The sequence below is a fragment of the Leptonotus elevatus genome, chromosome 11 (assembly GCF_054856555.1).
Source record: "Leptonotus elevatus isolate MCC_2025b chromosome 11, RoL_Lele_1.0, whole genome shotgun sequence".
Classification (NCBI taxonomy): Eukaryota; Metazoa; Chordata; class Actinopteri; order Syngnathiformes; family Syngnathidae; genus Leptonotus; species Leptonotus elevatus.
This window is the reverse complement of record NC_141249.1, coordinates 21,643,080-21,658,246: the sequence shown is the minus strand read 5'-3', so window position 1 is coordinate 21,658,246 and position 15,167 is coordinate 21,643,080. Positions and strand designations below refer to the sequence as shown.

The window sequence follows — 15,167 nt, the reverse complement described above, 5'->3', positions numbered from 1 at the left end:
TTATTTGTGTAGGCGCATAAAGCAGGATTTCAGCAGGTAACATTTCAATTAATCTTCAGCAAAAACGAGGCCGACCTCAAAATACTTCCTGTTTTCATTCTCCTTTTTTCAAAGTTACACCATGTCACACTCAATTGTGTGCTGTCATTTAGTGGCCGACAGGGGAATTACATCCAAAATAAAGGTGAGATAGAATAAAATCTTCCATTTTCATGCATGTCGGCTCGTGGCGGGAAAAAGTTCGGACATCGAAGCTGTAGAAAAACCTCCAAAATAAGGTGAGAATACAAAACAAATTTTTGAGGGTGGGTGGGATTTTGATGATTTACTGTTCTGCTTTTTGAGCACACATTCGCATCAATAAGCTGTTAAGAACATTTGTTTGCAGGTGCAGAAAGTGAAGCGGATAATGGCGGGAACAGCGGGTGTGACTTTAGCCCGCTTGATGAGCTCGCTTGCGATGATTTTCATCCGATTGCGCCTCCCACAACGCCGAGCGCTCACGCCGCTTAGATCAAAAGGTTTCAGCAGAATGCAGCAGCGTGTCCCTACATACTAATATTTGAAGTGCGTGCGCGCGCGTGCGTGCGTGCGTGGATGCAATCTTTATTTTAATAAACAGGGAGAAAAAGCCTGCAGATCCACAAGGTAATAAGCACGGCTACGCCTTTTCTTGCTTCCCCCTGAAATTAAATTGGCCCTCTGACTTTTTTTGTGCAAAGTGCGGAGAACGTCATGTCGGATTACTTGACATTTCTGTCGGCTGGAGAGGGCGACGGGTGCGGGGGGTGGGGTGGGGGGGCAGCAGATGAGATGATGATATATGAAAAGGGAGGATGAAGGCGATGGCGAGGCCTGGACGGACTGCCCGAGTGGGGTACACTCCTCGGCTTCCTGTTTGATCCTTCCACTTTCTTTTTTTCTCTCCGTTCACCCTCGTGACTTCTCGCCTCTGATGTGTCGAACCCTTCCCCACCCTTCACATCCTCAAAGTTGGCCCTCTTCTTGTGATCTCTCGCTCCTTTGCGCATTGCTTTCTCTCTCTCTCTACTTGGTGATGTGATTTACCAACGCCCCCCCACGCCCCCCCCCCCCCCCCAAACCTTCCTCATCCTCTTCCCCGAGAGGAATCACCCCTTGATATCAATTTAAGTGACATAGGCCAGGGGACGAGATGAAAATCGATTCTCCTTGCAGCTGATGCTTTTTCTACGTGGCTGGGGAGGGGTGGGGTGGTGGGGGGGGGGTCTCTCTAAGCAAGGTCATATCCATCTCCCTTTGAGCTCTCATGACAAAGCAGAGCCCAAATCAGTCTCGCACTGACTGGACTGAAGAGGCATTAAAAGAGAGGCAGTGTGGCCATATTGCGCAATAAAGCACTCGGGTAAATGACTTTGCGAAAAGCTACAAAAGCAAATTGTCTCCATGTGCTAGACTTTGCTTTTAGTGACTTAGGCTGGATCAACATTGCAGGTCCAAGTATACATTTACTATTTGAAGCCTACAGTACATACATTTTTTTTTTAGGACAGTATATTTTAGGGGCGCTCTGATACTGATTTCCGATACAGATCACATTGATAAGTTGCACATTTTTCAATTTTAGAGCTGCTCACTAACGATTATTTTAATAACACTGAGAGACACAATTTCCGTTGAGTCACGTCTGACAAGTTGTTTTTAACTCATTTTTGGGTGCGGAATACAAAATCAATCTCAGTTTTTCTCCGTCATGTCAATTTTTTGAGCTATAGGATCCCCATTTTCTTAAATAAATAAATAAATAAATACATGCGTATGTATGCAAATAAAACATAGTCACAAGTTTTGAAAACCAATAAGAAAGCATAAAACAAGATAGAACTTACAACGGTATGCGCATGGTTTCGGGTTTAAGAGAAAATCCAACACGAAACTTCTTAATTCCTACAATGCGAGCTTTCGTTTGCAGATATTGATAGTACTGACATTTCTCAATTCAATTGTGACTGCGCAAACAATATCGTAATCAGCATTTCTTGCTACAGTGAATTAGTGGGATTTTGCTTATCTCGAGTTTAAACTGTGGAGAAAAAACCTGACATGCTAGAAGAAAAAAAACTGACTGCAATTTTGGAATCAGCATGTCAATTACGGTTTTAATAAGCATAAAAAAAAAAAAATGTTTTTTTATTGTTCTCCAGAATTTAATCAAACTTCAATTTTACTATTAAAAACAGGACATGACTTCAAATTGAAAGTGCAGAAAATGCAACATAACGTAGCCATTGTTTGATTTAAAATTGTCCAAATCCTCTGATTTCAGCCCACGAGACTCTCAAAATGGCGGACGCACATCTGCGCTGTCAGGTGAGCACCCGGAGACCGCCACCCGCCCCTCATCCTTCCCATTTGTGCAATACAGTGCTATTCTTTTTTTTCTCTCCATAAAAACAACGAACAAATGAAAAATTATACTGAGCCAAGTTCATCAAATTCTAAAATGCCGTTGACAAGTTTGTCATACTGATCTTGTTGACGTTGAAACGACGTCGGTCATATAGCTTGTCACATTCGCGGCTAAAACAGGAAGCTGCGAGGAAGAAAAAAAAAATCCCCAAAAAAAGGCTGATGAAAAGAAAAGCGACGCTAAAAAGTTGAACAGATCATCTAAGACAAAGAGCTGTCAAGTTGCCGTGGCGACAAAATCTTCAGCGTATCGGGCGGCGCGTCTCCATCAAACAAACGTCGGGCCGAGTCGTCGGAGGGTTACGAGTGAAACCGAGCGCGAACGTGTCACTCGCCGAGTCTCGATTTATATCCGCGGTTTCTCCGAGGACTTCTTAAGTGTCAAAGTCGATTTGAAGAACGGCACGTCAGGTAGCGGCAGCCTGCGAAATCTTTCAATCACGCCTTCTGCCGAATGATACAACGCGGGTGCAATCATGTCAATGTTCAACGCTTTTCTGTGGCTTGGAACCTTTGACTCAGTTGCTCATTTTCTACCTTGAGTTTGACAAATAGCTGCGATGACTGCTGTTGCCTTCACTCTTTTAAAGGAAATATTGTCCTTTTCCTCGTAATTCAATAATTCAATGCCAGGGGGGGAAAAAAAGTATATTTCCATTTTTGTTCCATTCTTTAGGGTTGGTTTCAGAAAAAACATCCGTTTCTGACCACAAAGAGGAGAAAACAAAACAAAACACGATTCCCAGTTTGACGGAACACTGTGGTTTTAAAAAGTCAAGGTTTTAATAATTGCTAATACTTTCTGTTACCAGTAATGACCTGGAAGGGAATCCTAAGCAGGGCACAATATGATTGGCTGGCTTGGCGAGCAGAGAGGGGAGGGGTGAGCAAGACGAAAGGGACACTGCAAACCTGAATGCCTTTTTGCTCGGATAACTTTTTTTTATTATTTTTTTTTTTAATGGCTCCAGCAGATACTAGTTAGCCCCATGGGTCTGCTCTAAAAATAGCTTTCCAGTGATGGGACATTGTGAGTTATCAAAAAGAATATATATATTTATTTATTTGAACTTAACATGATACATGTTTCTTAATGTACCAAATATTTTGTTTTGTTGAAAAATAAAACAAATTGTGTTTGGTGTGAGAGAAAAAAAAAATATGCTAGTTTTATTTCCACAAATATTAAAAAATAAAATTTAGAGCTGTAATTTTGCTCACGATGACCAGACCAGCAGAACCTAATATTGGCCCGTGCTGTTTGGCGCAAATATTTGTTGCTTCTGCGATGTCTCAAATTACGAAAACAACAAACGCAAGATTGAGAAAGGACTTTTCATGGTAAAATATGAATTAATTAATTATTTAATTTCTACAGGTCGTTCGTCATTCACTCCATAAATTCTATGCCTCATCTTTTACTTACCACAAACTAAACAAAACAAAACTTGTCCGACTTTGTTTGCTTAAAAACGCATTTTTTGGATGAAAAAAAAAGAAAAGAAAAAAAAGCAGTGCAAAACAAATGTTTCCTGCATGTGTGATTTCACACTTGATGGGTGGCAACGCACGCCGCAGACACCAACACGTGCGTCCGCGCCATTAAAAAGTAACAAGTTCCCTTTAAAGCGGAGGATGAAATATCGGCTATTTCCTTTCATCAGTTTCTCCTTTATCTCAATAAGCACACGCTCGGGAAACTTTTGCACACTTTTGCATTTTCAAGGAAGCAAACGACTTTGCTCAAATTAATTCACTTTGGACTAAAAGTCAGGACGAGATCAGAGTTTAAAATTATCTCACGCATGCAAAAAATGAAATATGGAAGCACATTCATAATGAATAGGTTTTAATAAGCCCGCTGGACTTATTAAAACTTAATCAGGAAGTGGTGGAGAAAAAAAAAGAAAAATGATGACTCGTGACAGCAATGATTGGCAGTTTGAATTTCAATCACGTTACCAGCACACAATACTTGCAATTTTTTCTCCATCATTTTTTTTTTTTACATGGACTAGTGATAATAATCAAAAACGATTACCATTTACATTTATAAAATGAAATCAGTGCACATCACAGGCAACAACAACAACCACAATAATAACAATAATAATTGCATCATTCTGCTTTAGAACCAAATCACAATAAGCACAAGCCAGGAGGAAAGAGTACAAAAAGACAAGGAAAGTCATTTTTACACTTCATTTGACTTTCAATCGCTTTATTGAACAAACTGTATCAAAATAAACTCACTAACCAAGCTCTCATTCACTGACTCCCACATCACTCACCAGGCCAGGCCCTGCCTTTTAAAAAGTCACACACATTTAAAGTCACACATACTTAAAGTGCAGAATGTGGCGAGAATGGAAAACAATCATAATCGTACCGCAGATGTAGATTTTGTAGTGGTAAGATTTAAAAAAACAAAACAAAAAAAAAAACACTGCCCTCCACACTAGACAGCAAAATGACTTGCTCGTCCGTTTGAAAAGGGCTCAGGATTAGCCATTGAACCAGCGTAGCCCCAGGTCAAACACAATTCATCTTTCTTCTATTAGTAGCTTGGAAAAAACAACAACTAAAGTAGCCACATATGGCTACAAAAGATTAGCGTTAATCCATGGTAAGTATTGGGCATCTCTCTTTTTTTTTTTTTCCTTTTTTTTTTTTTTACAGAGCGTAACATCAAACGGGGGGTGCTGATCTCCAACAGGATTTGTGTGCTGATTATCCAATATTTATCTTTTCTTTTCACAAGGGAGCACACGCCCGCGTGAACTTGGGCAACTTTCACAAGCAAAGGATTAATTTGCACGCACTGGAATTAGTGCCGAGATGAAAGAGAGGAACGCGAACCTCGTGCGTGTCGGAGGGAGGAGCATCCGAAAACCTCATCTGGAGGAGATAGAGCTTAATATATAATACGAGGTGAACCTCAAATCTATTTCCAAAAAGCCAGAGGAAAAAGTGAACATGACGGCGGAATCAGCTGGAGGAGAAAATAATTAGCCGCAAGTTGACGGAACAAAAAAGCGAAAGAGCGCGTACGTGTAAGGAGAGAGTAAACAAGGCGGGAGAACAAAGTCAGCTAAAAACACACAGCGGGAGCGCACACACATTAAATGAGAGCAGCAGACTGGCTTTGTGTAGGATGGCGACGCTGATTCTCATGGGGGGGGGGGAGGGGGGCTTTGTCGTTGTTTATTTGCGGTGCGTTTTATCTGGCGAGCGCGCAAACGCGCACACGCTTCCTTGCTATCGTTGACTGCGAGTGGCGGGAAGAAACAAAGCACACCATCTTTCTTATATTTCACTTTATATTTACTGTCATTACTTTTTCAATGTCCATAAATAATAACATTCACAAAAATTGTTGGGATGCGGTTAGCGAGCAGAATTATTCGTAGCGCTTGAGCGACATCCGGTCTTTTTTCTCCATCCATGTTTACATACAGTCAATAAGGTGCGTTTCGTAGTTATCATAAGCTAATTTAGCATTTTTGTTCGTCAATGCAGGTTAGCAAAGCTACGGGAACACATTCAGATAGCGTCAACGTTAAGCAAAAGCAAGCTAGCTCTTAAAAATGCATGCGACCTGTACTGTAACTTGAGTGTTTTACGTTGATAAAGTGGGAAACTATTTTCTCACTCCATATATTTGACAGTAAATATATTTTTTATTGCTTGACCCCCCCCCGGAACCACTATTTTGTGTTTCCGCACGGACATTCGTCGCTGACGGACGGCGGAGCTAATTCAACGTCCGTTGCTGGAGGTAACAACAACAACACAGCTTTAAATACCTTTAAAATGGTGTGATTGCTGTGGGAAATTAACGAAAAAGAAGGTGTTAGCTCGAGGACTCCCTGTACCGATACCTGAAGTACTTTTGATATATAAAATTTCTATTTAACACAATGACAAAAAAAAATGTGAACAAAGACCTTTCTTTCTTTCTAATGCAGATTGTGACCGATGTGTCAAACCGCCTCAGTATAGCGCCAACTACTGCCGAGGAGGACTTACTCGATGTCAGTAGTTTGTTGTCTTAGGTTTTGGTGGCTGGTATCGGCAGCCTCTACACTAGTACCCGATACCTTAAAATTAGGTCGGTATCATCGATAATCGCCCATCTCTACTTTCTAGTTTTGCGCTTGTCTAAACTCGGGCTCACCGCACACCAAGCGACTGAGTTTTCAATGAACCAGAAAAACATGGTGCGATTGTCAAGAAAGAAGCACATTGCCACAAAGAGAGTAGGAAGCAGGGCTCGCTTGCCGACTGCTGACAGCTCATAAGGTTTCCAATGCACCACAGCTGGCTTTAGAGTCTCCCTTTTTATTTTATTTTATTTAAGTACAGGAACTGGATCAGCACTATTTCACCAGGTTTTTTTTTTTTTTTTTTTGCATTTACTTGTGAATACTTTGCCAGTTCATCTTTATTGTCCATGTAAAAGAAGCGTGCTTACCGTCACAGTCGCCCAAGTGAGCCACGTTTCCCTGCTCCACATCTTGTTCAAACGGCAGCCTGTCACGGAGAAAAGACACACAAAAATAACAAAAAAAGTGACTCTTTTTTATGTATTATGGTATTCATAAATTCATTAACAACATATTCGATATCATAAAAAAAAAAAAAAGTTTACACTCTTTTCATGACAATAATCTCCAACTATTCACAGATTCAAAATATTTAACAGTATTGAATTTCCTTCTCTTTTTTTTTTTTTTTTTTTTTAAGTACTAAATGCTGTACAGTATCGTATGTAAATCATCCAATAGGATGTTCTACTTATTACCGTGACTACTGAATACTTTTATGAGAAAGCTCCTTAAGCATTTACTGTAAATACACCCACAGCAGGAAAAAAAAAAAAAAGAAAAGAAAAGAAAAGAAATTGAAGAACACGAAGATGCCCCCGTGGCTCTATTTTGACTCTAATAACCGAAACACAACTCTAATTCAAAGATCATGGATGCCCGCCGGGAGTTTAATTAAGCGGCTTAATGAGCTGAATTGCAAAAAATGTCTTGGTCGGCATATTCACTGCTCACGTTAGATATTGATGGTGTAAATATAAACTCCCGTGTGCAATGTAGTAAATAAGAAAGTGGTATGAAAGGATCATTTTTATGAGGTTGACCATTGACCCGAATTGTGTGTGTGTGGGGGGGGGGGGGGGGGGGGGGGGGGGGCTGGAAATTGATGTCGGAGGGCGACTGTGCTTGGATATTTAAAAAAAACAAAAAACAATGGAGTGTCTTTCGTTATTTTATGTAATATGCACAAAAAAAGCTGAGCTACGCAATATTTAGACTGAAATGGAAATTGACCAGAACAGGTGAACATATTTGGGATCACGTCATTTGAATTTTATATTTGTGATCACAAAGCGGCTTATTTTTTGCCTCTTTCTCGCCAGGAATACCAAATAAAGTAAACTCCTCGTGTTTTCCATTGGTTATTAAAAAATTAATAAATAATCCACAACATTTATTATTGCAGACCACATTTGTGTTCTCCACGTGTTCAATTTCGCACCTCAGGCAGCCTTTGGTCTGAAAATGATGTAATATTTATATCAAAATGAATTTTCTCCAGCAGAAAACAAATGTTCCACTTTTTTTTTTTTTTTTATTATCCGTTCTCTGCGCATTTCTTCATCTATCATTCATAGCGCCGTCCGTCCGTCCGTTTTTGTATTCATGGCCTGATAAATAAGATATCACGGAACCCCGGTCGACAAGTTTGCATGCCGCTAACGTCAACAAAATGATTGCGTAACCAAACAGCTCATCTTTGTTCAGTTGATGCAGGAACACAAGAGGCTTTTCAAATTTATATCCATCGGAAATATTTTGGAGTAACTTGGATTTTGCACCCGACTGTATATTAATATTTCATATGTATCAAATATTCGTGTCAGGTTTGATTGACTCCATCACAGATGAGTTTTTTTTTTTTTAACAACTGCTGCGTTTATTTTGGTGACCTTATTTAGCTGCGGGGAACACGTACAATATATAAATACAAACTGCCGATTATGATCTTTGCAAATGCAGATTTCTCGGGCGGCCGTTTGAATGGAGCAGGAAGGCTCTCGTCGAACGCGACATTTCGACGAACTTCTCAGGCGAGAGGAAGCGGCGATGAAATGAGAGCCGAGCAAAGAAAAAGAAAACACAGCTGCCAAAACAGAGCCAAGTAGGCGCTCGCTGCGACTCCGCTCGGCACATAAAGGCCGCAAAATTAATTAGATGGGAAAATGGTGGCCAAAAATATCTCATTAGGACTTTAATTAATATTTCAAAAACATCTGACTTGTTTTTCTTACCGACAAGAAACAGAATTGAACAATAAAAGTTGCAATCAATTTCTGTCCCCCGAGGTACAATTTGCACTAATGAAGCCATTTCAAGCACTTGGGGGGTGGGGGGGGGGGGGGGTCACCTCAAAATGTTGGCGTGGTTATCAAACAAGCGACACAGTTTCTTGTTTTGTACTTTTCTTTTTTCTTTTTTTTTCACAAGCCATCAAACTTATGGATGAACCTACGGCGCATCTGGACAAAATTGATCATTAGGATGCGTAGATATTAGTCATTTGAATTAAACTATATAAACATTTTTCTGTTTTGTTTTGACTTTTCAGTTTTTGGTGGCGACAGTATCTATCTATCTATCTATCGCTCTTTCTCTCTCTCCCTTTCCCCCTCTCTCGCTTTCTCTCTCGCTCTCACTCTCTCTCCATCACTCTCTCTCTCTCCCCCATCCCTCTCTCCCATCCCTCTCCCTGCCCCTCTCTCCCTCCCCCCCTCTCTCTCTCCCTCTCTCCCTCCCCCCCTCTCTCTCTCTCTCCCCCCATCTCTCCCTTTCTCCCCCTCCTCTCTCTCTCTCTCTCTCTCTTGCTTTCTCTCTCGCTCTCTCACTCTCACTCTCTCTCCATCACTCTCTCTCTCCTCTCTCCCTCCCTCCCTCTCTCTCTCTCTCTCTCTGCCCTCCCTCTCCCCTCCCCACCTCCCTATCAAATAATTTTTGGTAGTTGATTATAATGTGCTAAAAGTTGATTAATCAATTATGTCAATCCCTTTTTTTTGTTTTTCATGCCGACTGCGTCAGACATATTTTTGATGGACCGGCATAGAAACAAACGCAAACAATACGACTCCACATTAATACAAGATTAGCAACGTATCAACAAATCTATTCAACCCGTCAACAACCGCATGTTGACTTCAAAACTTGCGAGACGCCTTTTCAAGCGTTCAATATTACGCCAGGTCCCGTTCGGGCCTCGCTTCGCAAATCGCGTCATCCCGCCCGAAGGAATCTCCCTGCAACTGGAAGCCGAATTGATCGGCGAGTGGAGCGGCCTCGTTAAATCAAATCAGGACGGTCCACACAAAAGGCCTTTAACAGCCCGCGGTGGTTTTTACAGGGCCGTGTTGTCTGCTTTCTCGGCTCTACAGCTGTGTTCTTGGAACTTATAATTCAATGAGCTGTCTGGTCGGAGCGCAGAAGAAGAGACTGCAGTGGAGGTGAGCGCGCACACACACACACACACACACACATACATTTATATATATTTATAAATATACTCTGCTAAGTGAAAGAAGATGCAGTATTATGCGGTAGTAGCAATAGACATCTTGAACCAATAGCGGGACTGACAATCCACTTAGACAGCACAGATGTTCCTCTCAAAGCAGGACTTGCAGACCACAATAAGAAATGTAATCGCAGGTGCGAGGCCAGAAAATAAAGCAAATACAGTTCAGTCATTATTCATGTCAAATGCGAGTCGGAACACAGCCTCAAATAAATGAAAGTTGTTCTAGTAGGCTTTCCCTAACATTTTTGGGGAATTTGGAAAGGGGTGTGTACACTTTTTATAACCACTGTATCGACTTGTGAGCATTTTTGTATGCTCTGTTTATATGCGTTGCTGCTTCATGCGTGTTAAAGTCACAGTTGTTGAAAAGTTTTATAACCACCATAACATCGATGCTAATTTATGTCAGCCCGTCTATGGCGTTTCACATTATATGTTAGCATAAAGCTAGTCGTGGTCCACATGAATGGAGAAAAATGCGTTGCTTGTGGTGTTTCGTTACCTGGTTCCGGGGCGCAGGAAAGAGCAGGTGCTTCCTCTGGTCCAGCCGCAGTACGGGTCCCTGGAGGCAATGCAGTTCCTGCACAGGAAAATGGAACGTCACACTTGCAACCAGAATTGGATCGCAATAATAGACCTGCGCCTCTTTTAGCTTCATTATCCTTTTCCAAGCATGAAATGAATTTGGGGATTGATTTTCCTGCTTGCATGGAAATTTTCAAAGGACTTTACAGCTGTGTGAATTTCGCCTATAGCGACGTGCAGTTAGAATGCAAATGGATGGGAATGCAGTTCAAGTTTTTGGGGAGAATAGATGTGGCTGTACGGTACATTACATTGTGTTGCTTATTGCTCATTGATTATGTAAATATATTTTTTTTATTTTTTTTATTTTTTTTTACACAGTACACAGATGGTAAATATGGCAAAAATTTGTGTAATAAAACAAAAGCATATTGCATTTGATGTAAAATTGTATATATTGGGGTTTTGGGGGATTATATATTAAATTTTTGCATATATTCTATTTGTAATACAGTACTACATTTTTGTTAATTTCTAAATATTTTTATTTATTTATTTTGATATGTATTCTCTCTCAATTTTAGAATGTTGACGTATCATAACATTTTTAAATGTAATCTTATTAATTTATTATATTTAAAAAAATTATGACTTGAATTTTTTTTGCATTTATCACACTTTTTTATTTGCATTTTACTTTGAAATGTGTTCTATTTTTAATATTACATAAATTATATTTAGAGTTTAATTTTTAAATAACATTCATAATAACTTTGGGTGCTATTTTCTATATGGACTGATTGTAAGTCTGAGTGTGTGTGCAAATCTGTGAATATGCATATGTGTGTGTGTGTGTGTGTGTGTGTGGGTGTGTAGTTAAACGGCGGTCAACTGACTTAATGCAGCGAGAGTAGAGCTGGCAGCGCGCCACGGGCACCCGCGCCACGCAGGAGGGGAAGGCCAATACGAGAGTGTGACTGGCTCGATCCAGAGTCAGAGACAACAGCTGCCGGGCCTGTGGAGAGTCACCGGCGCACCTGCAACAACAATACACACACACACACACACACACAAAGCATGAGGTCATCTTTTACCTTTAAGCAGGAAGGAGAAGAAAAAAAAACATAGCCAGTGAGTCAATGAGAAAACAATGAGAGAGAGAAAAGCGGGTAAATGCCAAGAGGGCCAACGAGGGCTTGTCTGTATTGTTGTTCAGCTGATTGTTATACAATAAAGAGCTTCGTGTCATTTTAAAGTGCAGACGGGAGATTCCCCGAGCGGCGCAGTTTGTATATTTGTGTCCTTTTATGCAGCGGTGCCTTGTTGATTGCAAGTTCAAGTCGCTATCAGCGCTCGCAACCCAAAACACTCGCATCTTCAATCGTCTTTTCCCACTGACATGAATGAAATCGTTCCATCCTCGTGAATAAACAGCAAAAAGTCTTGTTGTTTTTTTGCTTAGAAAACTAGCACAATATTGTTTTGGATTTGAGAAAAACATACAGTAATGACACAATTAAGCAAATTGATCAACAATTATTGCTTCATTTTAGTTAACTAATTCACTCCCAGCCATTTTCACTGAAGCAATCCCCTTTGCTCCCACAGAATATTGTGTTCTATCGCTATAAAAACATGGAACCTACGAAAAGAAAGATTAGTCTTGTCTTTCATCAGCAGCAATTAGCATTATAGCTAAGTTTCATCATTATTCACAAATCTGTTTAAAACACTGGGGGGGGGGGAGCCTTTTTGCAACATGGCCCTGGTTGATCTCTTATACTCTGCCACCACCTGCTGGCCATTTTTTGGAAAGTTCAGAGGCTGCATTAAACGTTAAAATAGAACGTAAGATTGTGCTCATTACACCTGAGTAATATTTTCTCTTTGCACATGATAAAGAATATAAGCCTGTGAGTATTGTTATATGTCTACATGTGTTGCTTCATGTTTGTGTTCAGATATGCACAGCTTGACAGGGTTATGCTGCAACAGTACTGACGCTAATGTTTGGCTTGTTTATGGTGTTTCCCATTATGTGCTAGCATTAAGCTAGCAAATAATTAAATAAATGTTTTTTTTTTTTTTTTTAATACAGTTTGACAGTAAATTTCAACTGGGTAAAAAATTGTTTATTATCTGCTAAACTGCTATTTGTTATCACGCGAGTTGAATTCCTTACATTTTCAAAACAGACTCATTATATGCGATTCTGATTGAGTGACGCAGAGAAGCAAGATATTTCCCATCCTTGGCCTTGTTTAAGAGTAGAGTGTGTGTGTGTGTGTGAGTTTTGTTTTTCCCATTTGCATTCAATGCGTAAAAATAGGTCCAAGAATCATTAGGACTCGTGAATGGCACAGTGGTGACTAACGAAAACATGAAGCTGCAGGATGTTTTTTTTTTTTCTTTTTTGCCGCACGGCTCGCTAATTATTACCATGCCCGGAAGTGTTAAGTGAGGTCACGGTGGCAGTGTTATGATGATGATGATGATGATGATGATGATGATGATGATGATATGCTGCAACAACACGCAGCCAGCAGTGTTTTCGAGCAAATGGTAAGAAAAGTTCAGCCCTGAAGTAATGCACTCGTCCCCACGACATGAGCAGTTAGCACTAGCAATTACAATGCATCTAATTAGCCCGAGTCTGCCGCATGCTACGTTATTGTAGGGGAAAGATACTCTAATTTTCCCACATTTGTTAACAAGAGTATGAAAGCCTAGAAAAAAATGTATTGTACATTTAGAACAGATATCAAATTTGTGATTAATCTTGAGTTAACTAGTGAAGTCATGTGATTAATTTAAAAAAAATTAATCGCTTGATGCCCCTAATTAAAATAAAATAAAAGATTATTAAAAAATAGGGGCGTCAGACGATAACATGTTTTAATTGTAATTAATCACATGACTTCAATAGTTTTATATATTTATATATTTTATATCTGTTCTAAATGTACAATTTAAAAAATTCTAGGTTTTCATACTCTTAACAAATGTGGAAAAAAATACGAAATTAATAGAAATAGTTCAAATGAATTTTTGACGTCTATAGCCGTCAATGGCAGTGAATGAGCTAAAAGTGCTAGTGCTATCGAGAGATGATTACTCGTACTGGTATCGGTCTTAATTAACTAGATTTCCAACAACTAATATAAATGTATTAACAAATTGTGAAATGAAAGTATGAATATTGTTCGCCATTAAAAGTTTGATTAAAAATTGAAATGCAGTGTTCCCTTGTTTTCCGCGGGGGTTTGGTTCCAAAAAATACCCGCAATAAACGAAATCCGCAAAGTAGTTAGCTGTATGTTTTACATTTATTATAAATGTTTGAAGTCTCTAAAACCCCTCGCATTAAGGCATTTACATTTTCTCACACTTCTCTCTTATGTAAACATGATCAATCTTCAAACTATTACATAAATACAACATCAATTAAAATGTTATAAAATAACGACATTATTGTAAAAATGAAATGCATGCAAAATTGCACTAAGCAAATCCGCGTTATCGCGAGGGAACACTATTAATTTTTTTTCATCAACTTTAATAATAAAAAAAGTTGTGAAATTTGCTTATGTTTGTACTTTCTTGCCTAATTCACAGCTAAAAAGAGACCTATTAAAAAAAAAAAAAAAAAAAAACTAACTTCAAATCTGGCCACAAGTCTGTCTTCAAATGCCGCTTTCCTTCGCTCAAACCCGAACGTAGGCCCTTTTCCCAGGGCACGGATGTCATCCATATCGGTGGGTTTTGCGCATGTTTACACGTCCCATTCTATGCGATTGTGATTGCACGTCCAAAAATGTTAGTCTCAAATCAATTTTGCCCTCCAGGGTGACAATTAAAGGCCCCCCCTCTTTCACTTCCTTTTGTAAACATCGTCTTTTATCTTCGTTGATCTTTTTCTGGCCGTGCTCATCCAAACCAGATGGCGCATATTTGGAATTTCTGGAACTCCGTCGGTGCGATGCTATTTGGACTCAGCGAAAAAATAGCGTTTGAGAAAACGCGGCCAAATGATCATCCTTGACTTTTTGCTTTTAAATGTCTTGAATTCTTTTTGTTTGTAAATGCCTTTAAATGTATTTATGCGAAGCACCTTGTGTTATGAAATGCGTTATATATAATTGCATACTTCCTTGATACCAATTTCAATTTTTCCTATTCGCCAGGGCTTTGGTATAAAAAAAAAAAAAAAACATGGATTGTCTTACTTTTCAGGGTTGAATCCCTCCAATTCCTCCAGGAAGATGTTGTTGCTGGTGACCGTGTTGTCCTGGTTGGGCATGATGAGGAACTTGAGGACGGTCCCCCGGCTGGAGCCCAGGAACAGGACCGTGCGGTTCCTATGCGGCCCGGCCTCCGAGTCCACCACAATCTTATTCAGCTGGTACCTGCGCACAATAAGGAGCGGGGGGGGGGAAAAAAAACAACTGGTGTTGGGCATCATTTATTTCCCCAAGAAATGAAATATTGCGCGAATCGAAAGGCCAACATGCGAAGGGATTTGAATGGAATGAATTAGAAATGCTGATGAGATTTGCATTGTGCGCTAATTAGGTTGG

The 15,167-nt window shown here is 39.9% G+C and overlaps 1 protein-coding gene and 1 long non-coding RNA gene across 4 annotated transcripts in view; one reads left to right on the top strand and one right to left on the bottom strand.

Annotated features, from left to right (window-relative positions):
• The window catches only part of LOC147166453 (uncharacterized), a 42,646-nt gene extending 30,401 nt beyond the window's left edge, over positions 1-12,245 (top strand). The window contains exons 4-6 of one of the 2 annotated variants that reach the window (XR_015096454.1): positions 2,306-2,349; positions 9,892-9,991; positions 11,467-12,245. This is a non-coding gene — a long non-coding RNA (uncharacterized LOC147166453). The remainder of the gene's footprint in view (positions 1-2,305; positions 2,350-9,891; positions 9,992-11,466) is intronic. The other variant, XR_015096455.1, reaches the window with a different exon arrangement.
• sema6bb (sema domain, transmembrane domain (TM), and cytoplasmic domain, (semaphorin) 6Bb) overlaps positions 1-15,167 on the bottom strand; it is a 157,845-nt gene that overhangs the window by 24,442 nt on the left and 118,236 nt on the right. For both annotated transcript variants that reach the window (XM_086088785.1, XM_086088786.1), the window contains 4 exons: positions 14,817-14,996; positions 11,487-11,627; positions 10,568-10,645; positions 6,923-6,981 (listed from right to left, as the gene is read on the bottom strand). In XM_086088785.1, the coding sequence (XP_085944911.1) occupies positions 6,923-6,981; positions 10,568-10,645; positions 11,487-11,627; positions 14,817-14,996 (458 nt within the window). The remainder of the gene's footprint in view (positions 1-6,922; positions 6,982-10,567; positions 10,646-11,486; positions 11,628-14,816; positions 14,997-15,167) is intronic.